The sequence below is a fragment of the Strix uralensis genome, chromosome 13 (assembly GCF_047716275.1).
Source record: "Strix uralensis isolate ZFMK-TIS-50842 chromosome 13, bStrUra1, whole genome shotgun sequence".
In the NCBI taxonomy this organism is placed as follows: Eukaryota; Metazoa; Chordata; class Aves; order Strigiformes; family Strigidae; genus Strix; species Strix uralensis.
In genome coordinates, this window is record NC_133984.1 from 20776343 (window position 1) to 20799340 (window position 22998).

Sequence of the window (22998 nt, forward strand, 5' to 3'; positions counted from 1 at the left end):
CTCCTCTGGCACAGCTGTTGCTCAGGGCACCCTGTCACCGGGCATGTTGCTCAGGCAGAGTTTTGGCAAAAGGCGCTCCCAGGCTTTAAAAAAATAATACCAGTTTTGGATCAGAATAAACTAAGGTGCGAGCTGGCGGGAGGGCTGAGGCGCTCAGGCTGGCTCTGTGCCGTGGTTTTAGCCACCGTTTAGCAAAGGCAATAGCTGCTCAGTCAGAGCTGGGCTGCTCAGGGTACCAACTGGGCGGTTCTTGGAGGAAAATAACACCAAGCAATCAACTCGCAGGCTGCTCCAGCCGGCACGCCAGCGCGGCGCAGCTGCCTCCTTCCCCTCCGCTGGCTGGGCCCTCGGGAGCGCCCGTTTGGCTCTGACCTTTTCTACCCGGCTTGATTTATCCGATTGCCTGGCGCTCGAGCCACGGCGCGAGACTTTCTGCAGGAAGAACGTGACGTTTCTCACCACAGCGGCGCACGAAACGAGATGGGTTTGGAAGATCTGCCACGATGCTGCATAGTGAAACCGGGAGATGCTTGTGTTGGGGGCTTCATCTCTTTCACCAGCTTTTTTTTCTGGCAAAGCCAAACATTTCCTTGATTAATTAATTAATTGCAGAGTTTCCCAGCCTGTGGCCAGCACTGCTAACCCCCATGTTGTTTTCTAGCAAAGGATCCTATGGATTTTGACTTGGCTGATGCCCTTGATGATAAGAACGATGGGAAAGATGCTGGGAGGCCGGACGTAAGGCCAGGTGAAGGTACGTTGACTTCCCCTCTCGGTTCTGCTCGCCACCAGCCTCGCTGTCCCCTGGGACCTGCGGGAGATCCCCCCGGCCCCTCGGCTCTCCCTGCCAGACACCATCCCCGCCAAGCGACGGGGTAAGGAGAAACAGAGGCGCTGCCTTGTCCGAGGGTGCTGCCTGCAGCCAGCACCCCGCTGCCCCTGCCCTGCCCGTGCTGAGGAGGGGGATGTTTCCGTAGGCAGCACAACCCCTTCCTCCGGGGACGCAGTAAGGGAAGGAGCCCCCGCCTCAGCGGACCTTGGCAGAGAGGGGCTCTGCCTAATGACCTGTTGCCTGTCTGCAAGTTTCTTTCCCAGGGTCTCTTCTGACCCATTAAATTGTGGTGATTGTGTTAAGTTCCCCCTCGTCCCCGTACCTGACAGCTATTTAACCGAGGGCATGTGCTGTTGGGGTTCACAGTCATTGCCAAGACATAAATCTAGAGCAGGCTTTAGTCCTGGCATAACATACGCTATGGGCTGGGAGATTTTTTTTTCCATCTCTAAAATACTCCGGTGAATGAATCATTTGTCTACAAGGATTGTTCCCTTGAGCACTTGAGCTAGAAAACAGACTTTGCACGGCTAGTTTATTGATGTCGAGATGGCTGTATACCCTGCTCACACATGTAATTAATAGTCAGATATTTTATTAGATTGTATTAACTAGGTGACTTGTCTGCACTTTGATATTCTGGGCTTGTTGAGGTTTCAGACTCCTGCAGGAAAGGTTGAGGTGTTGAACCGCTGGAACGTGGCACCAGTCACAAACCAGCACATGTGTTGCCCCAGCATTGCTGCACCCTGGACTGCTTGGGACCTCTCCAGGTTCTGGCATAGTCAGGGATTTTTTTCTTTTTATACTCATTACTAAGCCCATAAATCTGTTTTTTTGTGGTAAGCTGGTGAATAACATCCTGGAAGAGACTGCCTTAAGGCAAAGGTAGCCCTTCCTAAAACAGAGCATCAGAGGAGGAGCCTTTTGCTGGCTCGGCATTGGGTCTCTTCTCCCATCACACTCCTTGCTGAGCCCCGAGGCTCCCTCTGGGGCCAGGGCTGAGGGGTTCAACACCTCCACTCATTCAGCTGCTGATTCCCAGACCGTGTTTCTCTGCGCCTGTCCTGCACGAGTTAAACCTTCCCACTGCAACCGTGTCTGAGATGACTTCTTCACCTGTAGCGAGACATGCTGGTGCTCAGTTCTTCCACCGGGGCTGCTCTGTCCCTCTGGGAGGGAGGACAGTCAGCTCCCTGCCCGCAGGGCCCAGGCCTGGCCAGTGCTGCCAGTGGCTCACTGGTCGCCGGCAGCAGGGCCACTGCACACACAAACCGCTTCTTCCTCCCTCCTCCACTGCCAGCCGAGGCTGAGCAGCCAAAACATTTCATGAACTCGAAAGTGCCAACCATCTCCTGGGCTGCATCCAGAGCAGTGTGGGCAGCAGGGCAAGGGAGGGGATTCTCCCCCTCTACTCTGCTCTTGTGAGAACCCCCCTGCAGTGCTGTGTCCAGCTCTGGGGCACCAACATCAGAAGGACATGGACCTGCTCGAGCAGGTCCAGAGGAGGCCACGAAGATGATCAGGGGGCTGGAGCACCTCCCCTATGAGGACAGGCTGAGAGAGTTGGGAATGTTCAGCTGGAGAAGAGAAGAGGTAGATCTAGATTAGATAGAAGGAAGAAATTCTTCACTGTGGGGGTACTGAGACACTGGCACAGGTTGCCCAGAGAAGCTGTGGCTGCCCCCTCCCTGGAAGGGTTCAAGGCCAGGTTGAACGGGGCTTTGAGCAACCTGGGCTAGTGGAAGGTGTCCCTGCCCATGGCAGGGGGGTTGGGACTAGGTGATCTTTGAGGTCCCTTCCAACCCAAACCATTCTATAATTCTATGAAGTACATCAGTATTTCAGTTAAAAAAGTAATACAGTAGTATTCAAACTTTGATTCAGGGGTATTTCTTTCAAGATAGACTTAAAGTCAATTATTACCTCTTTTATGAGCTTAAAATAATTTGGGGTTAAACATTTTGTTAACATCTGGTAATTGTGAGAGAAGCAGATCTGCTTATTGGCTGGTCCCTGTTCTCATGGGGGATGGAGCAGATGGCTGACTGGGAGCCGCTGGTTTAAATGGGTGCAAAACCCTGCTCTGGGCCTTCCTGCACAGAAAGCCCCCACAGCTCTTGAAAATAGCCAGAGTTTTAGAGAAAATAATCAAATGAATAGAGCAGCCTCCATCTTCCCAGCAGAGGAGTATTTCCCCAGGAGCAGGGGTTTGCAGGAGGCCAGTCCCACCCTGGGTGATGCTCGCAGGTGACCACTGCCCAGAATCCCCCAAAAGTCCCATTTCCAGGCCCTGCCCATCCAAAAGCACTCCGATTTCGGGATTCCTCTTATCCCAAGCAAGCCACACACTATTTTTCCTTCCTGTTATGTTGTTTTCTAGGCAGCTCTGGCTGCATTTGCCCTCGCAGGAAGGCAGCTTTGGTGTTTTGCTGGGTGAGTTTGGCTTTATGCAGGTTGAGAGGGTGAACTCCCCTTCTGCCGTGGAGCACATGTGAGGCGCTACCTCATGGCAGGGCTGTGTGTCCCTTCAGGTGCCAACCTCCATTTGTTCCTGTTATTTTTAAAGGATTTTCGGATGACGACCTGGCCAGCATCGTGGACGGCGGTTATAGCCCAGACAAGAAGAAAGGTAAGTGTAGACCTGCGTACGTTTGTTTGCTTTAGCAGTCACAGCTTGGGCAATAATCACCATATTGGCCCAACTCCTATAAACCACCTTGCGCAGAGCGGTGCTTGCCTTCTCGACGGGAGCTCACGCATGGGGAAAGGGGAACACATGGTTTTTGGCCTCCATGGTCACACCTCGTGTCAGTGGTTGGAGGTGATTATTTTTGATCCCATGGAGGCTCTGCAGCTCCAGCTGCCACCAGGGCAGACAGGACCCGTATCTCCCCATCCACCTTGAAAGCAGATGCCCGCCTCTGTGCCGTGAGAGGGCACAAGCCTTCGTTTGCCTTCCACCGCGCGACCACCAATGGTTGAAACAAGGAGGAAAACCAGCAACAATCGGATAAGCTTGCACATTCACGAGGATCCACAGCATTAAATATTAAAAGCACTCGAGTAAAGAGCTGAACACCACCACAAGCCCAATCAACATTTAATGAATCCCTGTGCCAAGGACAAACAGCATCGGAGGCATTAATACAATGCTGACCTGCTTCCATAAATTCAGGATGTAAGTGACTTGGTAAGGACTGCAGCTTCCAGCAGGAGCAGCTTCTCCTCCCAGCCCAGTTTCTCCAGGGAAGGTGATTTTAAAATAGACTTCAAGCCAAGTGAAGATTCCCTGACATTATGGAGCTTAGCCAGTCACCTCCCTGTGACAGCACGAGTATGCTGTGTAACTCTCTGACAGCGTTTTATTTATCCACTTTTTACACTGAGAGCAGCGTGGGGCGGAGGTGAGGTTAACTGTTGTGCAAAGCAGAGCTGTCCCCTGTGGAGGCTCCCCCCAAAGCTCCCCCCAAGCACAAGCAGCAGGAGAGAGAAGCAGCTTCAGACCCCTCCAAGAAGCAACAATGAGCCGCCCCGGGCAGCCAGGCCGAGGTGTGGGGCAACAGAGACACTGTGCCCCACAGGGGCCCACGCTCGCCCCCAGCCCAGGGGTGCCGCTGGGGCCACGCTGCCACCCCTCCCCTGCGTGCCCGCTCCCCCCGGGCTACCCGGCGTGGGAAGCAGAGGGGTGCAGGGCCACTGATGGGCTTGTGTCTTTTGCAGGTGCTGGAGGCAGCACCGATAGTGACTACGGTGGAGGTGGGTACCACCATGACCATGGGGTCAGCAGTGGGATGGTGGGATGGGATGGGTGGTGCGTGTGCCCCCATCACCCATCACCCTGCTTTCTCTGTGCCTCACAGGCAGAGTGGCTGAGACCGGGACAATCGCCGGCATCGCCAGCGCCCTGGCCATGGCGCTCATCGGGGCTGTTTCCAGCTACATCTCCTACCAGCAGAAGAAGTTCTGCTTCAGCATCCAGCGTAAGTCCCCCCCGAGCGCCTCGGGGACACAGAGCAAGCACCCACCTATTTGCCCCCTGAACCCCGCTGCCATTTTCCAGTCTGAAGACAGGAGGGGTTATCAGGCATCCAGTGACCCGGAGCTGGCAGAGCACAGCCCCAGCCATGGGCTATCGACCCCCCCCGGGCGCTGCACAGGCAGGAGCCCCCCAGCACCCCCAGGACCCGGTGCCACCGCAGCAGCTGCACACAGCCCCTCGCACGCACCTGCAGACGGCCACAGCCACAGACAAAACCACCAACACCAGACAGGGTAAATGTGGAAAAAACCACCCCACCCCCAAAATAAACCAAAAAACACCCAGAATCTCAGCAAGAGGTAAAAACTCACCGGGCAGCAGCAAGGGAAGCACAGCAAACCTTTGCAACTGTGGCAGCCCTGGGTAGTATAGCCCAGCCCAGCCCACCCCACCCTCCCACAGGTGTGCAGCAATCACTGCAATTAAGTGCAAATTAAGCAGCAAAGAATCTATTCACAGAAAGAGCCTTTTGCAGGAGTTGCCCCATAAAGTTGCTGGGTGTAAGCGCTGCAGGAGCGGTCCTGGCAGTGTCTCCCCACAGCACTGGCCTGGCCATGGTGGGCTCCTGCACACCTCCTGGGGTGGTGGCAAACAGCTGGAAAAAGTTCTTTTTAAATTAATCAAATGAAATCTCCTGCGAGTCTCCTTTATGCTGGGGGGAAGGGTGTTCGGGATTGGAAATTTCTGCTGGAATCGTGCTATTTTCCCAGTTGTGCCTGAAACAAACAGGAGCATTTTGGTAAATTAGATCAGCAGGAAAAGTCAAATGAATGTGATGGAATGAAACACCCTTGTATATTCCCCCCACTTAAATGATATTTTGGCAAGAATAAATAATTAAAAAAAAAAAGAGTAAGGGCTTTGATGAGGGGGAAGCTGAGAGACACAAAGCTGCAGAAAGGCGGCAGGAAATTAAAGTTAATTATAAAGGAGGATTAATTTAAGCCATCAGACATGGCATGCTGGGCTAATGTCAGGCCTTAGATGCATTGCAATGCATGACAGAAATCTAAGAGCCGTCAGCCACTGCAAAAGTGGCTTTTTATTGAAAAACATAAATTGCATTTGGTGTTATCCCAGCAAAACACATGTCTTGGGGGAGGCAGCAGTGGTGTGTAATGACCACTCGTTGAGGCACAGAGGAACAGGCTCAGCTTTTTCTCTCGCCCAGCCGTCCGTCTGTGGTGGCGAGGCTGTGGCTCCATTTCTTCTTTTTGAGCCTCTTCTGGTGAGCATTTGCCGATTCCTCTAAAGGATGTGTACAAGAAAAGATTCTTTATCCCAGTTTCTTTTCTTACAGCACGTCTCCTGCTCACTAGCCCTGGGCTATGGCTCAGCCTCTCCGGTCCCCTTGCCCTGGGCCACTCGCTGTGCCGGGGAGGACAGAGCTGTCAGTGCTGCTCCACCAGCTCCTCTCCTGCCTCCACGGCTTGGCCGGCCACAGACTGCAGTGTCTGTGCTGGCATGGGGTGTAAGGGGTGTTTTTTAGCCAGTTGCAGAAACTTTTCTTCTCTGCCGTGCCTTGGAGGCAGCGGCTGCCCCACTGCTGTACGAGGGCTCCCATCGTGCTGCGTTGCCTTGGCCCCAGCACTGTTCCCTGTCTCCCTTTTTCCCTGTGAGGTATGAATGAGCCCCATGAAAACCCGGTGGTGAGGCACAGCAGGTCCCTGTCGCGCTTGGTGCTGCCTTTAGATGCACATAAAGTTTAGATGCCTAAAAAGAGGCGTGTTGCATGGCTGGATTGCCTCAGCCTGCCTTTGCCAACCAGCACGGCCCCCACCCCACCCCTGGTCCCTCCCTAACGGGTCACAGCGGTTAGCACAGCACTCCCATCTCTGCCTCTCTCCAAAGAGGTCCTTTAGAGAAGCTGTAGAGCATGGCTGAGGTCAGTGGCACACCCCAGGCAGTCTTAATCTTCTTCAGCTCTGACCTGACGCAGGGCGAGCAGAGCCCCCCCAGCCCCTTGTGCACCCCCTTGCTGCCACCCTGCAGCCACCCACCTGCCCGGCAGCACCCAGCCGTGCCCCTTCCTCCAGCCTGCACTCGATGCAAACATTGGAAACTACTTTGCATTTAAGGGACTTATTTGGAATTTGACATCCGACTGGGATCCTGCTTCATCACCACAGCCCTGCTCTAAACTGCTTCTTGCAGCTCTGCGTAACTTAGCTTTTAACGGGAACTGCACCATCCACCGAGGCGTGGAGGCAGCCCCGCTGCACAGCCGTCCCCTCCGCAAGGCGTTACCTAGTCCCTGCACTTCTAGCCGAGCCCCTCAGCACAGCAATTAGCCTTTGCGGGAGAAAGATGAAGCGAGAGACTCAGAAAGAAGGGCTGCTGCTAGAAGCTGTGCCTTCAAGGCAAGCCTCCATGGTCACTTGAAAATCCAGCAAGGCTTTCTCCACACTGTTTATGGTTTACTGATGTTTTTGTACTGCTGTTAATGCAGAGGAGGTTGCAAAAAGGCATGTTAGCTTTTACAGCAGATGGGCCCATTACCAGAGTTTTTAAGGCATCAAAGCAAATCATTTTTACTTTCTACCCTCCCACTTTACTCTCTTTATTGTTACTTCTCAGAGGGACTTAACGCGGAATATGTGAAAGGAGAAAACATGGAAGCTGTTGTAAGCGAGGAACCCCAAGGTGAGAACCTTGCATTCCTTACCCTGTCCGCATCCAGCCACAAAAGCAGCTTTTCTGAAGGACTTTAAGAAAGTCAGTCAGTCCCTGGTGCTGTACTGAGCTGCCGTGTCTCTTTGATGAAGACACCACTTAGGTGGTGCTTCAGCTTTTTGTGAAACACCCACCACAGTGCTTCTCCCCCTTCACTGCACACAAAGGAAAGCCATGGTGAGACCAAGGAGCTCATGCTGCAAACGATGCCAGTTAATATTTAGCTTTCATGTTCTCAGCCATCAAGAGTGTCTTATACAAGAAAAGCCTGATCCTTCTTTCAGTGACAGATAATCGAGGCTGCTGCAAAGGCTCTTCCAATGTCACATACAACCAACCAGTACCAGGCAGCCGTTGCTTGCACTCTGGTTCCATCGTGTGCTATTGTATTAATGATTTTTTTTTTCTTTCTTCCTAGTTAAATATTCAGTACTGGAAACACAGTCAGCAGAACCACCAAAACAAGACAGCGCGAAGATATAAAGCATGACCCGGGGCTAGAAAAGAATCAGTCAGCACCAAATGGAGATCTTACATGCTTGTAATTTTGCTTTTTATTTAATTTGACTCCAAAGCTATTTAATGTGTACTTAGGCTTGAACTGGCTTCTTATTGCTCTAGGCTTTAGGGTTAGAGTGGTGCTATGTTTTGTTTTTTTTTTTTTTTTTTGCAAAGAGGTGTATGTTTACATTCAAGTAATATTGTAGGTTTGATGTCCACTTGTATGCAAACCAACAGAAGGTGCTTCAGTCGTGGTCAATTTTCAATTAGGGACAAGACCCTTTTCAAGGAGCAGAGGAGGTTACAGATGTGAGGACAGTGAAGTGCCTGTACATAGCAATCCAAAGCGAACCATTCAAAGCCCTTTGTAAAGCACCTCCAGCCAACTTCTGCCATCAGCTGTGGGCACCCAAGGGTGGTGATGAAAACTGCTCATCTCCTGAGGGGAGATTGCAGTCCTTAGCATAGCTGCGCCTACCACTGAAGTGCCTATGGGTAGGTCCTCGGGTGGCCTCAGGCTGGGGCGGGTGAGTCCCTGCTCCGAAGGCAGGAGTTGAGGGTGCTTCACCACCACACAGCGCTGGGCTTCTAACCAAATAAAAGGACCTGATTTTCATGCCAAGTCATAAATACAAGTAATGGCAGTGTGTGCAGTGTCCACTTCTAGCCAATACCCTCTGAGCGCTTGGCTATGCTAGAGATCAGAATGGAGCTGCAGGTGCCAAGCGATAGTTTGTGTGACATGAGATACCTGTGTTGTCACTGAAGTGAAAATTGTGTTTGGATGCTTTCAAGGACAGGTTCAGCATTCACACTAGGACAAATTACAGATTTAACCCAAAAGAAAACAACCGAAGTAGGTATCTGTTAAGACCTTAACACTCGCTACCACAGAGGAGTCAAGCTTAGCAAGATGCAGTCCCCCACCTTCTCCTTTTATCAGCAAGTATTGAGAGCACTCCCTGGCACCCGAGGCAGAAAAAGGACCTAAAGCTTCATCCTTTGTGTCACCGACTAACCTTTAAAAAAGGCAGAATCTCCCGAGAGGACAAGTCCTCCACCACTGTCCTGCGTGGGGTTCCTGCAGCTTTCTGGGAAGCACGTGGCTGCGAGCGGTGCTCGGCAGGACACAGGGCTGCCACCACGGCAGCGCCCCCATCCCAGACGGGTGCTCACACGGCCCTCTTCAACGTGAAACCGGTATCAAGACCTGACCTTCACTATCTTGCAAGAATTTGTGTTTCTTTCTGATCCCTCCCTAACCCTTTTTTATCGCTGCTAAAATGTGGATACTGCCACTTTCCGATGCATTTATCCAAATCCATGATTGCTTAAAAAGCATGCTGTCAAGCGAAGGAAAACTCACTTTACGTGGTGCAAGAGGTACTCACTATTTATATATAAACCTGAAATGTGTGCATTTTGTACTGTTTTGCAAATCCCATATTTTGTGAATGTGTGTAAAAAAAAAAAAAAGCCTTTCAGTCTGATGTACAAATTCACAGCTTTCAGGTAGACACGACTTACGGAAGGAGGTGAATCAGCCTCGGAGCATTGCTGCCTAACAGCTCCATTTGAAAGGAAATTGTCTAGTAACATGGTTAAGTATTTTGCAATAGCTGCACAATTCTTTACGCTCTTTTTAACACTTGCATTTTTAAAGCCTTACACTAGCTCTAGCAGAACAGCTACAGTGTTTTATGAGGGAGAGGAGTTCTAGGGATATATGGTGCCTCACACGTATTCAGAACACTTAGGCTACAACAATACTGCTGCAAACTACTGCTGCTTTGTTTTATGAATGTGTTTGGATTAGAAAACAGAAATATTTAATTAGTGGCTGCTCAGAGAGCTGCAGCAGAGGAACTAGAGATGGGATCACTCTGTGTTTGCTTACTCCCAGAGAAGGGTTTTCACGGAGGAAGCACGGTCCGCAGGATCTGCATCATCACGTGCAGGAGCTCAGACGCCAGTGAAGCCACGCAGCTGAGTTTGTGTATCATCCCCCTTCCCAAGCACCAGCGCCTGTTTTTCTTTCTTAACCGAACACATTTGAAAGCTGTAGCGTGAAAAATTTTTTTTTTAGAAAGTTACTGTAGATGAAGTGTTACAACGTGGCAGTGATGATCCCTAGAGCCGTTTTCCTAGCTTAGATCAAGCGACCGTAATTCCATTTCTCCTTTTGCAGATGACTGTGTTTTCTGTAGATGCACATCATCAGTTTTATTGCATTTCTACAACTGTGCCCTCCCTGTTTGTCTAGCGGACAGTGCAATGGAGTGTCCAGCATTGCTTAAAGAATATAGCACCTACCCCTCCTTTGGGAAACTCTTACACTAGAGCGCAGGAGAAACACATGTCTAATTCACAAAAACTGCAGTTAAAAAAAAAAAAAAAAAGCAAAGCTGTTTCACTGAAAAAAACCCACCCAGTTTCTGGAACTCAGAAGTTGCTCCTTTCCCCAAGGCCTTTTCTGTGACTTTGGTGAATACTTACGCCTTAGTGTAATCTCTATGTATGTGGAAAACCACAAATGCACACTGAAAGGGAGCACTTTTTCAAAAAGTCACAGTAACAGAATTCAAGATCTCTTTCTCTAGGATTTCAAATAGGAAAATATTGACAAATACCGCAATAAAGAAGTTAAACTTGGTCTTCAAAACTGGACAAAAGTCAAAGTCTTCATGTGCTAAATGTCAGTAAAAGCTCAAATTGCTTTTTACTGCAGTCTGCCTCCTTCTCCATCTGAACTGTCAGAGCAGTCTCTGAGAAGCAGGGACTTTATACATCATCTATATTTTAGGCATTATAGCAACTGAGAGGATTCCTGTGTACTTTCCCAGTAGTGATCCAAGTTCTGAAACAACTGACCCAGCACTGACCTCTCGAACTACTTTCATTTAATTAGTATCTATTCTCTTTAAATCTGGATATGGAATTTTTAAAAACCCTGCACTTAGGTTCTATATACATGGTATGAACTTTCTCATCCTTTATAAAAAAAGGCCATAAAACACTGGAAAACTGGGATTTTTTTTTTTTCATGAGTCCAAAAACTATATATACAGCTGTCCTGAGAGTTTATGTACTACCTGTGTTGTGAGCTTTTTCTTACCACACCTCACTTCAGCTTAACTAAAGCTATTTTTAATAAAATTATTCAGAAAAGGTTTCTCAATTACAGAGAAAATAGAGAACAGAAAGAATTTAACTAGCTCTCTTCCTGTTGCTTATTCTATCAATTACCTGCATTTTCCTTTGGCAATACTGGAGTAGTTTCTTCAGCTGAGATTTGGCAATACTGTAGTACTTTCTTCGTTTTAGATTCTTCAGTTGAGAATACTCTGACATGAGTTTCAGATTTTTTTGGCACTCAGTCATTTTCATGCAACCCCACTAAAGAACCCTTACAAGTGCTATATTGTCATTCTTAACTACTCATTTGTTGTGATAAAAGTGGAATTAGTCCATTTCAAATACCATTTCGAATTCTGAAAAAGATGAGTCGACAGGCTAAGGCTTTAAAAATCTGCTTCTGCAACAAAGGAGGTTCAGGAATAAATGAAGTTCAGAAACAACAGTATTGTGAAATTAGAGAATCCTTTCTTTTGAGTGAAGTCCTCACTTAAAAGCAAGGCATATTGTTTGCTGATGCAGAAGTGATCTCTACCAAATGAAAGATGAACGTTACTCTGTAAGAAAATAAGATTCATTTTGCTAATTTGCATGTAAGGATCATGAGGGTAAAAACCAGAATTTGACTGCCATTGGAAAACACCAAATAAACCAAGTTGACTAGTAAGACATTTCAGACTTGATCTTTTGTGGGTTTTTTTATGTGGGAAATAAGCTGCAAATGGTGGGTCATATCCTTATTGTACATCACCTCTTCTATAACTAAAGACTTTATTTAAAAACCAAAACAAACTAGACTTTGTGAGAAAACAAGTATCGTTATGAAAGTTTCAATTTAAGGGTAAAAATTAAATATTTGCACACACACACACACATATGCTCTCCTCAGGTCACCCAGCGACTACAGTCTAGGTAGTGCCCTGTGTCCCTGGCTGCACTCACCACGGCTGCTTTTCAGTCCTTTTCCCTGCCCTACGTTTCCTGCAGTTTTCTTTGGATTTTCATATCCAGTAGATGAATCTCCCATGCAGCGCAAACTAAGCTTTCGATCTTTGTATAATGATGCAGTGCTTAGTCTCACAGTCAAAAAAGGTGGTTTGTATTTCAAACTAGCTACTTCCGACTCGTATTTCTTGTAGAAATAAAACTCTTTCTTCGCAACTGCACAAAATCTGGCAGTCAAAAAGATCTCTAATATGATACCCACGTAGTTCAGCAGATGTGATCTCTCAGCAAATGGACATTCCTTTTTGCTTTTTAACATAAATGCTTCACCTGGGGAATGCTCTAAACTGCCCATTTTCGTTTGTCCTCTGCTGTGGGGCTCAATGCCCATGAATGGGAGCTCTTGATTCCTTATTTCCAGCTTTTCAAGAACCAGCCACTCTTGCTGTTACTACATACAGCATATGAATTAGTACAGCTTTTCTCAGAAAATAAGAAAAATTAAACACTTCTCGTTTAAAGCTGTAACTCCTTGAGAGGAAGGCTGCCCATGCAGGGAATAAAACCAGGCAGATAGGAATGTTTACCAGCTTTAAAAGCCTTCTTCCATTTTAATGAAACAGCAAAAAATTACTTTTATCTACAAAGGAGGAAATGTGTAATTCAGCTCTGAAACAGGACTAAAATGGGAAAGTGTCTAATGCTGATGATTCACTTAACTGACTTTATAAGCATAAAATGTTTCAGTTGGCTACCAAGGCTTCATCCCATTCTGGGACACCAGATTCAGGTTGTTCCCCCTCTCACACATCATTGATAATAGGAAAATCCTGTAGGTCAAACTTAACTGCTTGCTGTCTCTACACATTCCCTTTATACTCAGCAGACTCAAGACCAAAAACCAAAGCAAAAGAAGATACAGCTTTTGAATCAGAAGTTAATAGTTCTGTCCAAGGTGCATCAGACAGGGATCAGAACGGGGTTCTGCTCTTTCCTCAGCCAGTTCAGTACTGCCTTATTGAAAAATAAAAAATAATGACTATTATTTGTTAAAGCAATAGGAAAAAATCTGATTATCAAGAAGCAGACTGAGTACAAAGACAGTCACCTCTTCAATACAGAACTACACTTTAACTAGCATATATGAGCTATATAATACCTCTGAAAATGTCCATGCTAAGTACATACAAAACCATCCATTGTGCTTACACACAGAACAGCAGGACCCCTCCCCCAGTGCTTTCCCCGCAGATCAGAGAGGACTCACTGAGCTGTGCTGAAACTCGCGGATAAACAGCCAGTCAGCTGAAATAACTGGTATTCTTCTATGCAAAACCGAATTCTCAGACTTTAGCTCTAGGAATCTAAGCTTTAAAAATCTCAGAATACCCAAGCTAATCCAGTCGTCACTTTTACAATAATTATAGAGGAAATGTTGTGATTATTAGCACCAATAAAGAGAAAAACTTCAAAAGATTTTCTTTAGCACTGCATTTTAGAGATAATGTGCTTTACTTTAGTATACAGTTAAAATGTCAAGGAAATCCGAAATATGGAAGAGTTTAATTCAATACCAGCTCAACATATTTTGGCAATGTAAAATTCACTGCTGGCATACTGTTCAGCAGAACCATTTTTACAAGAAAACATCTTTCATCTATTTATAAAAAGCCTGAGGTTGATTAAGAGATGCAACACTGCAAGCCTTCCTAAACTTTGCTCTTGTAGGTATCTATTATAAAAAGCATTCACGATAATAAAAAGGACATGTTGAAATACCCTGTGCTGCACAGTAAACTTGTAAGACTGGATACAGCACATTAGCCTTTCCAGTTGAAGTTCAAAGTGCTCAGCAGCTCACCTTACTCATTAACTGTATGCTGTAGATATATATGAATGCAGAGAAACAGAAAAGCGCCATCAGATATTAAGAATAAATGTGCAGTAATAAACAATACTCACAGACAGTAAAAGCCACAATCGGCATATAGAATCAATTGGCTCTTAAGAACGGGGCTTAATTCCCACGAGCAGAACTCGGAGCAATACAAGCATGAGTCAAAAAGCAGAGCTGCAGTATTTAAGCGCCCTAAGGAGAACCAGACTCTCATGAAACACAGCAAGGAAAACAATCCAGGGAAAATTTTCAGTGTGCACCATTCCTGGGCCTTCCAAGAAGGCTACTGAGTAATTTTTTAAAAGGTTGGATTTTATGGTAATCAAATCTCTCTGATCCGAATATTTTGGGGAGGAGATGAAAGAAAGTCGGGAATGTATATTTTGTATGAAAACACAGTTAAATTATTCGCTTTACAGAAAAAAATTCTAGCAGCAATTTAAAAAACAAAAAGCCAAGAGGCTTTATTTCAAGAAAACCAATTAAGATCATATTATTTAAAAACTCTGTCAAACAAAGTCATTACAAGTTAAGGTCTTCAAAAGGGTTTGGACAGGCAGAATCCATTTTCTGAACTTACAGCTTAAAACCACGGGAGTATGCATATGTTTAACATCACATACACATGTGTATAAACGCACACAGCTTTGCATTTTGTGTGTACACTTTAAAACAAAACACGCTTAACAAAATGTGGAGCTATACAGACTATACAATTTACACAGCTGGGTGTCATTGCAACCCCAAATATTAGCATTTCCTAGAAAACAAACTTTTACTTTGTACAAGACCTTGACATGAATAAATTTACCCCTCGCTCAGGAGGCTGGAACTGAACAATAAGCTAAACAGTCAAAAGACTTCATTTCAACTTGTACAAAAGGCATTAAAAAACCTAAAATACATGCTTTACCAAATATATTACATCATACAAGTCAGTGTGGTGTACTTAATAAATCCAGCTTAACTTCATCCACTTTTAATGGCATATTTAGCCGAAATGTAAAACTGACTACACTGGAAAACATTTATTTTAAAATCTATTTCCAAGTGCATTAATCACCTAAAAAAAATAAACTGCTCTAGCCAAAAAAAATATATATATTACTGAGTGAAATGAGGAGCTCCCATTCAGAAAAACGTTCTGTGTTCTGTGTAAGCATCATGTGGCATTTCATCTGATTCTCTCAACCAGGCATGGTACCCTAGGCAGTGGGAGAGGCATTTTTCTGTCTGCTTGGCAGATGGATTCCTTTTCAGGATGGTTAAATTGTTAGTTGCTCAAAACAAAGTTTAATTTCACAATTGGTGATTTAGCTAGAATGTCAAAACACATGTTTGAACTGCCAACAAGAAAATACATCACATCTATTGAAGCTCTTTTTGGCCTCGTCATGATAATATCAGACACAGAATAAGGCAAGTAGATCATAGCAATTACAAGTCACTCACAATCCTTTTGTGACGGGAAAAGCATTTCATCCTCCCTCTCTGTATTACCTGACACAAATTTTTTCACGTGGCTTTTGTTACACATCACACAGAGGTGTGCACTGGTGTGGCTGAATGGGAAGGAGACGAACCTCTATCAGAGGAGGAAGAAATGGATCGTGTAGCAGCTTCCCGCTGCAAATCTTCAACCTTCTTCTGAAGCTCCGTCCGGATGGCAAGGAGCTCTTTAAGATTTTGATGGATTGGAACCTGCCAGGACAAGAAAGAAAAGGCTTTGACTCTCACAGTGAGTTCTCTTCTCAAGCAGTGCTTCCACTGTTTTCTTCATTAACACAAGGAATCCAACCCCTATGAATTTCAGTATATCAATATTTAGGGAAAGTGTTTCTTTAGTCATTTGATTAAACATTTCAGCAAACTGTCTCTTTCTAACAACACAGTTGGCAGGAAACCTTTTCAAAAGACTGTTTCCAAATGGTCTTGATGGGATACCAAACAGACTTCAATAAATGTACCCCTATCCCTTATCAATACCACTTTCAGCTGAACTTAAAATGCCTTTCCTGGGAACTATTGCCCCTGCCTGTTGGGACAGAACTTATTATGTAAAGAGAGTAGAGTTCACAAAGCTGGCTCTGTACGAAGCATCTTGTTACTCCTCTAACCAGGCATCTTTCCAAGAGTCTGACCCTTTCCAGCTTGTCAGTGAGAAAAGTGCAGCAGCCAAGTGAATTGTGCTTGTGGTGGACCTCCCAGAGTCACACTCCAATAAACCTTTTATAGAAGTGGTTGTACAGGTTTCTGTCTCTGCTTCTGACAGTGCCCAAAAAACACCAGAGATGCACCACTCTGCATTTTTCACGCTCATCTGGAACATTCAACTATATCATGGCCAAAGGAAGATGCAAGACACACTGGTTTTTGCAGCTGGATCTGTTATCTCAGAAAGCAGAGAGAGACCTTCCCTTCTTCCAAATGCCACAGAAAGGCCAAAAAAGTTTGACTGTAAATTGCTTTAATCTATTTTATCCTGTATAAACTCTAATTGTTTATAGCTTTTGGAAAGAGCAAGATGGGAAAAAGAATTTAATTGGGCTGGCAAGACAATGGTGGGGAAATGAAGCAATGGGAAACCTATGGATTGTTAGATGTTGTAAGTAATTTATACCCTGGGCTTCTGGAATGCCAGGCTTCAGGGAATTGCATTCACCCGTGATCACTTCCTACTGCTTAAAAGTGATTACAGGGCTGGGATGCACACCTGAGCATGAAATTTTCACACGGTGCTATGTGAAGAAGATATCAAAAACCAGAAAGGGTTTCTCTTCTTGCCATCAACACACAACCGAGTCACAATTTAAGTCTTTGTGAATTCTGGCTTTGTGAAGAAAGTACATCAAAAATCCATGCATTTGCTTTTGATATTTTCAAAACCTAGCACTCGTGTTTCTGAAACAGAAAAATACCTGTTAGAACTAAACTTAAAAGAGTTAAATAGTATCAAATAGTCTCTTTTAGGTCAACATTTTTCTGGCCATATATTTTTTTCTTGTTTGTGGCTTAGCCCATGAACAGAAACTTCAGTGCATTCTCAAAGTGCTGCTCCCAGTACCCTGGGGGTCATCAGTTCATCCAGCATGTCATCTACACCAATTTTAAAAGCGTAACTTTTTGAGTCTTCAGCAGAACAATCATTGCTCACCACCAAGCTCCCAATGACCCTGGAGTCCTGCCTTCACTATGCAATGAATTCCTTCTCTTCTTGCAATATTCTCCTGCATCCACCATGCAAAGTCTTTAGCAAGCGAGGCCACAAGACAGCAGCCTCCTTCACTAACGAAACACAAAGCTCACCCTCCAGAAAGCCAATCTCATTTTTCTGAAGTGGTCTACAGAAAAAGTATACACATAAAAACATGGCAAAATTGAGTCTGGTGATGAAGTTTGTCCAAGATGCTGTAATACACACTGTGGAAAATTCAAATTTCAGTGAAGACCAAGACTTTCTGGAGTTAGCACCCCCCGTATTTTTTTGTTCTTTCCTCAAGTAAAAAGATCCCTTGCTCATACACTCCCACTTCAGATTTCTTCTTTATGAAGACATTTTCCTGAAACACTTAGGTCTGTAACAGAGTGATTTACCATTGGTATCATTAGTCACGCAAGCCCTGGGTCACAGGAGATTTGTACACCTGATTTCTTCACAGCTTAATCATGATTCAGCATAACAGCCCAATTTCTCTTAGACACCTTTCACACAGGCATTAGCCGGTGTGTTCCAGTGCACAATGCTCAAACACTCATAAAAAGCTGTTCCATACAACTGGCTTTTGGGGAAGCTACTACAAATCATTTCAGGATACACTACACAAAAGCCGCTGCAGAACTTGGCATGTTGGGTAAAGTGCTTCAAGGAGGAAAAGTGTGGCTGCATGTCTCAATCCTTCTTCTGCATTCCCCTCGAACTTAATTGAACAAGACACATGCTCAAACTCTGACGCAAGTGCTGTTCTCCCCACACGTCCATCTTAAAGAACAGGACTGTCTTTAAATAAATTAGCTAAATAGCAATAATGACATTTAAAAAGTCTGTGTCAAGTCACACAAAAAACTCTTCAACATTAAGATTGCAAAATTATGATCTCAAAAAATTAGGAGGTGTCAGAATGAAGATTACTTCTCCAAACTCAATTCAGCCTTCCTGTACCTCTCTATAAAATCGTTGGTTAAATAAACATTAAAATAGTAGCTTCCCCCTTGTATTCTTCATTTATTCAGTGCACAGTTTGATGCTACTCAATTACTGAGCAGTTATTCAATATTTAGTTTTCTTTGCAGTGTCTGACCCCATCCTTTATTTATTCTTCTGAACTTAAAATACTTGTTTCCTTTTCTGTGCTTTCATCTCATGTCAAGAAACAAATTTGCAGCACCCTAATAAGTATGGGAGTACAAACACACCACTTTCACAGACAAGGATCTGAAGCAAGCACCTCCTAATTTTGCATACCTCGGATCTCAAATTGGTTTAATAGAGAACTTAGCAATTCTGCAATTCGGCCCTGTGGGTATCAAGCAGAACACCCAGTAAATAAGGAGCACACACATGGTGACCACTCTGCTGCAGGTGATCTCCCTTACAACAGAGGAATCCTGTGGCAAAGGCAGGGAGAAACTTCCTTTCTCCAGAGCAGCATCCTGCTCCCTCACCCACGGGACAATTCCTCCTTTGTCTGCAGCCGTGCCCCCTCCAGACTGCTTTCCCAGATTGTATTCCATGGGTTGAACATAAAGCAAAGACCTCCAACACTCAGAGCATTATTCACTCCTAGTTCCTATTCCCAGTCAGTCACAACTCTCTCATAGACTCTGTATCAAATCCATCTCTCAGTCCTTTTACTCTCATTTATTCTCAGTCCTTGAGAATTCACTGAGATTGTTCCAGCCTCTGAATTGGATGGATTTCTTCCAGGATATGAGGAGGCACATTTCTGAAACATAATCTCTCTTACTAAAAACTCACATTTGCCCTAGAGATGGAATATTTACAGAAAAACAGCCCCTTGCCCCAACAAAAGAACTCTACAATACCCGTATTTTCATATGGGAAAACGTTTTTCTTAGTCACATTCTCATAAGCAACTGAGCCTTCTTGGATGAAGTTTTACAAAACAATTCAGACACACACACTTGGTGACTCAATACAAATAATTAGAGTCCAGCATAGCTGTAAGCAAGGCAGAGTAGGTCTTACAATGGGGAAAAAAAAAGGGTCAGCTTTAAAATGTTGGCCATCTTTTAAGAAGTGCATGTTAGATGCCAACACTGCAAGACAGTTCTACATAAATATCAACAAGCCATTTCATATGGTAGTGTAAACATGGTTTTCTAATGTCAAGTCTTTCCCAGGAAAAGACTCTTGCCTTGCCATTTAATACAGCATCATGTAGATGCACAATGTTGTAAAACAATATTACAAAAACAGATTGCACGCACTAAACTTCTGATACATGCTTTAGTTTCATGAAACAACATGTCAGATTCAGTCTAGAGAAATCTTTAGCACTTTCAGAGTATTTTCAAGCAGCTGACAATAAGTGATTTATTAGTGATAAAGGTCCATGTTAGAATTACACCCTCATGATGTAAGAAAAAGGTGGTATAGGCAGCTGAAGGATATAAAAAACTATTACAGAAGTTCTTATAAAAAGACCTGAAAAGCAGCCTGGCTTGAGGAGCTGTGCTTTCCCCAGATGTCTTCAATTCTGATACTATAACTTCCCTTTTTTGAAAAAAAGCAGCAAATTCAAATATGAAAGAATGAAAAGATAAGACAGTGGTTCTAGAGGGGAAAAAGGGGGAAAATGCCCAAAACAAAGCCTCAACCTCAAGTCATGGTTTTGTTTTTTTTTTTTTTTTTAATGAAATCATTAAGAGAACCAAATAGAACTGGAATTATGCAGCTTTCTGGAAGCCTCCTTCCATCTTGGAAGAAGGAGGAAGAGTAAGAGGATGAAGCATCTTCAAATGAAATCTGTCACAAAAAACATTAAAATAATAATAAAAAATAAGTTTAGTTCATTTCCACATTTCCTGAAGACTTACTCCCAGGCAGACCTGTTGCTGCCCGTGTTTCCTCATACTGTCCTGTGCAAATTCTTACAGATAACTATCCTCATTTTTGTCACTTCACACCATTTTATTTCAGCATGCAATTCCTCCCTCAAACAGACTTCTTCAGAAGAAAATGGGTCCAACAACCTTCACAATAACAAATGTAATGGCTTGCTGTGAACGAGGGTCTCCTTTGCCACTGGTTAGAATAAAAGGAAGTGGAAGAGTGACAGATTCTGTACGGAACAAGAAGTTTGGAGATCGTTTATTAAAAGCCCTTGTTACCACCTTAACCCTAGAAGTGTATACTTGCACAGCACAAGTAGTGTCTCCACGGCAAGCTTTTATTACAGTCTTGTTAAGAAATCATGCAATTGATTTGACTGAATTTGCTGGGGGTCTGACAGCCCATGTACTGTTTCTACTCTCTCATCCTGCCTCTCAAATTAGGAGTGGAAGCTCACAAGATGACTCTGGACCCACCACCCAGTCGCGTTCAAGTTATTTTTTTGCTGCTCTACTCCACCGTATAGATACCAGATTTTCAGAAGAGTGTGCACCCTTTGCTTTGTAACACCAGCTTCCCAGCATGTTGCTGCAGTAATGCTGCTAGGCAACACCCGGCCACTATAGCCAGGTCCCCATCACTTCTGTCCCTACTCCAGGGGAAAGCAAAGACCTACTTCTGCTGCACAAGAGGAGCCTACGCAGACAAAACCTAACCCGGCAGCCCATCTGCGGTTTTGTTGGGCTGGAAAATTGGCCAGGTCATTGCTCATTAGGGCTTCAGGATGTTTTTTACACGTTATTTAAACTATTATCTCAATGTGCTGAAAAACAATAAATTTCATTTCTGTTATTATATATATAAAATAATAATTTTCATTTGTTATTTTTTTATATATATATTCTGTTATTTAACAAAATATTCCAGTAAAAAATACAGTAGAAACATAAAGGTGAATGTACTACATTTTAACAGATTATGGTGGGTTAACCTCATCAAAAAATTCTGTCATTTGACTATGTATAAGAAATAAAATTAGATTTCCCTAATCACATAAAATTTACTAAAAACAAATTAAGAAGTTTATCAGTCCAAAACAAAACTGGCATTCACATCTAATACAGCTAGCAATACAATCCAAGCAGGGACAAGAGTAAGGAGTTTGCCAGCAGCACTAAGTGGTGGGGAAAAGGGCCCAGATCCTTGGGAAGTGTGACCTGGCTGCAGGCGTTAGCCAAAAAGATGGCTCTGTAAAAGCTGGAGAAGAATCTACCTGCAACAGTTCAAGATGACTTTTCAGTGGGTTGGATCTTTTTTTCTTTTTAATTGCTACTGTAATATTGACTCAGGAGCTAAGAAGAGTATGACTGAGACTGCATGTTGTTCCCCTCCCTAACTCAGAACCACCTTTTTCCAGCCACTTACCCAAACCCCGTGTCCCTAGCCCTTTTACCTGTCCTGAGCAATACCCTTAGCACTAAACATACGCTTTACAGACTTATCCCAGTTGTCCATGATTCTAGCATCTTTTTGTTTGGTTTTAAGCTCTCACAAAGTTTTGCAGTCCCTTCCCATTCAAATCCCTATTTTTTATTCCATTACCCCTCTCTCATTCAGTTACATTAGAGAACCAATTTTTTGTAATTAAAAAAAAAAAATAAAATCAACCGATCAGGAAGATTTAGCGAAGTTCTTAGTTTTCTCTAGCTTTTTAACAATTTGCATTTTTGCCCATTTAAGTTTCCAGTTCAACTTTTCTGCATCAAGCCATGACTAAACTTAGAACCTGACCCCCCCTCCTCCTACTATGTATATACCTGTATCTACCTTCTACTCTTGCACTTCTTCCCTGCTACTTGCTGCTTCTCCCCTTCCTTCCTCACCGATGATATTGCCAGTTGCCCTGTCTCTCCGGAGAGTTTCTTCTCTCTGGTACAAGCAGTTTCTTTCTCCTGTAAGACATGATATACAATACTCCCACTGCTAGTGGTAATTGCAATATTTGAAACCCCACCCCCAACCAGAAAAAAACAGCAAAATGCTGCAAAATTGAGTGAGCCAAGTAATGTTTTTCACCCAGAAAGAACTGATTGTAGGTTCTTGCAAATTAACCAGTCAAAACGGGTGGGGTTTTATCTGCCTGATTAGCTAGCTTTATCGCCTATTTCATTCAAAAGCAGATACTTTTCCTACACTTCAAAGATAAGGTACCTACTGCCTATAATGAGCTGAAAAATACTCAGAACGCTGCTAAAGAAACAGTCTTTATTGCTTAAAATACCAGTGATACCAAACCATTTTTTAAACTGAATATCCACACGTACATCGAAATCAGAACCTGGTGTACCGTAACTCTCAGAACATGCCACTTCACAGTTATAGTAAATTATTCCTGCTGGGTGAGGACTTGAAGGAAGATTAAGGGTTTTTTTTAATTATAGCTACACAGAAACTACAATCACACTATACAAGAAACACACTGCAACACATACTAAAAACACACAGACATAAGACAGCTCCATTTCCTAAAAAAAAAAAATCAAACCTCCCTCTTCACAGAATTACTACAGTTCACTTTCAGTATTGATTTTCAGGTTTTCATTCCCAAGTAATCCTTCAGGATCCTGGAGTGCTTTTGGATAGCAAAATTTGTCAACACAAGGATAGGTATAAAAGAAATTATAATAGCTACTCACTTATAGTACCGCCAAGTCTTAATTGGATGGATATCTACTGTGTATTACTGTACTAGCTCAAGGACAGTCATTCACATGAAAATTGTTCAACAGTGAATGCATTTTGTCTTGTTCAGCGAGTATACTTTATCTATTTTAGCAACAGGGAAGAAAGGCTGCAGAGGAAAATGGTTATTTTAAATTCATTGCTTGACTTAAGACTGT

The 22998-nt window shown here is 44.2% G+C and overlaps 2 protein-coding genes across 5 annotated transcripts in view; one reads left to right on the forward strand and one right to left on the reverse strand.

Moving 5' to 3' along the window:
• CD99L2 (CD99 molecule like 2) overlaps positions 1-11854 on the forward strand; it is a 34635-nt gene extending 22781 nt beyond the window's left edge. Inside the window, exons 6-11 of the mRNA XM_074883209.1 lie at positions 662-754; positions 3402-3464; positions 4556-4591; positions 4696-4815; positions 7452-7517; positions 7966-11854. Coding sequence (XP_074739310.1) covers positions 662-754; positions 3402-3464; positions 4556-4591; positions 4696-4815; positions 7452-7517; positions 7966-8030 — 443 coding nt within the window. The 3' untranslated portion in view covers positions 8031-11854. The remainder of the gene's footprint in view (positions 1-661; positions 755-3401; positions 3465-4555; positions 4592-4695; positions 4816-7451; positions 7518-7965) is intronic.
• Positions 11855-14463: 2609 nt separating this feature from the next.
• The window catches only part of MTMR1 (myotubularin related protein 1), a 39696-nt gene continuing 31161 nt past the window's right edge, over positions 14464-22998 (reverse strand). For all 4 annotated transcript variants that reach the window (XM_074883208.1, XM_074883206.1, XM_074883207.1 and 1 more), the window contains one exon: positions 14464-15726. In XM_074883208.1, the coding sequence (XP_074739309.1) occupies positions 15562-15726 (165 nt within the window). In that variant the 3' untranslated portion in view covers positions 14464-15561. The remainder of the gene's footprint in view (positions 15727-22998) is intronic.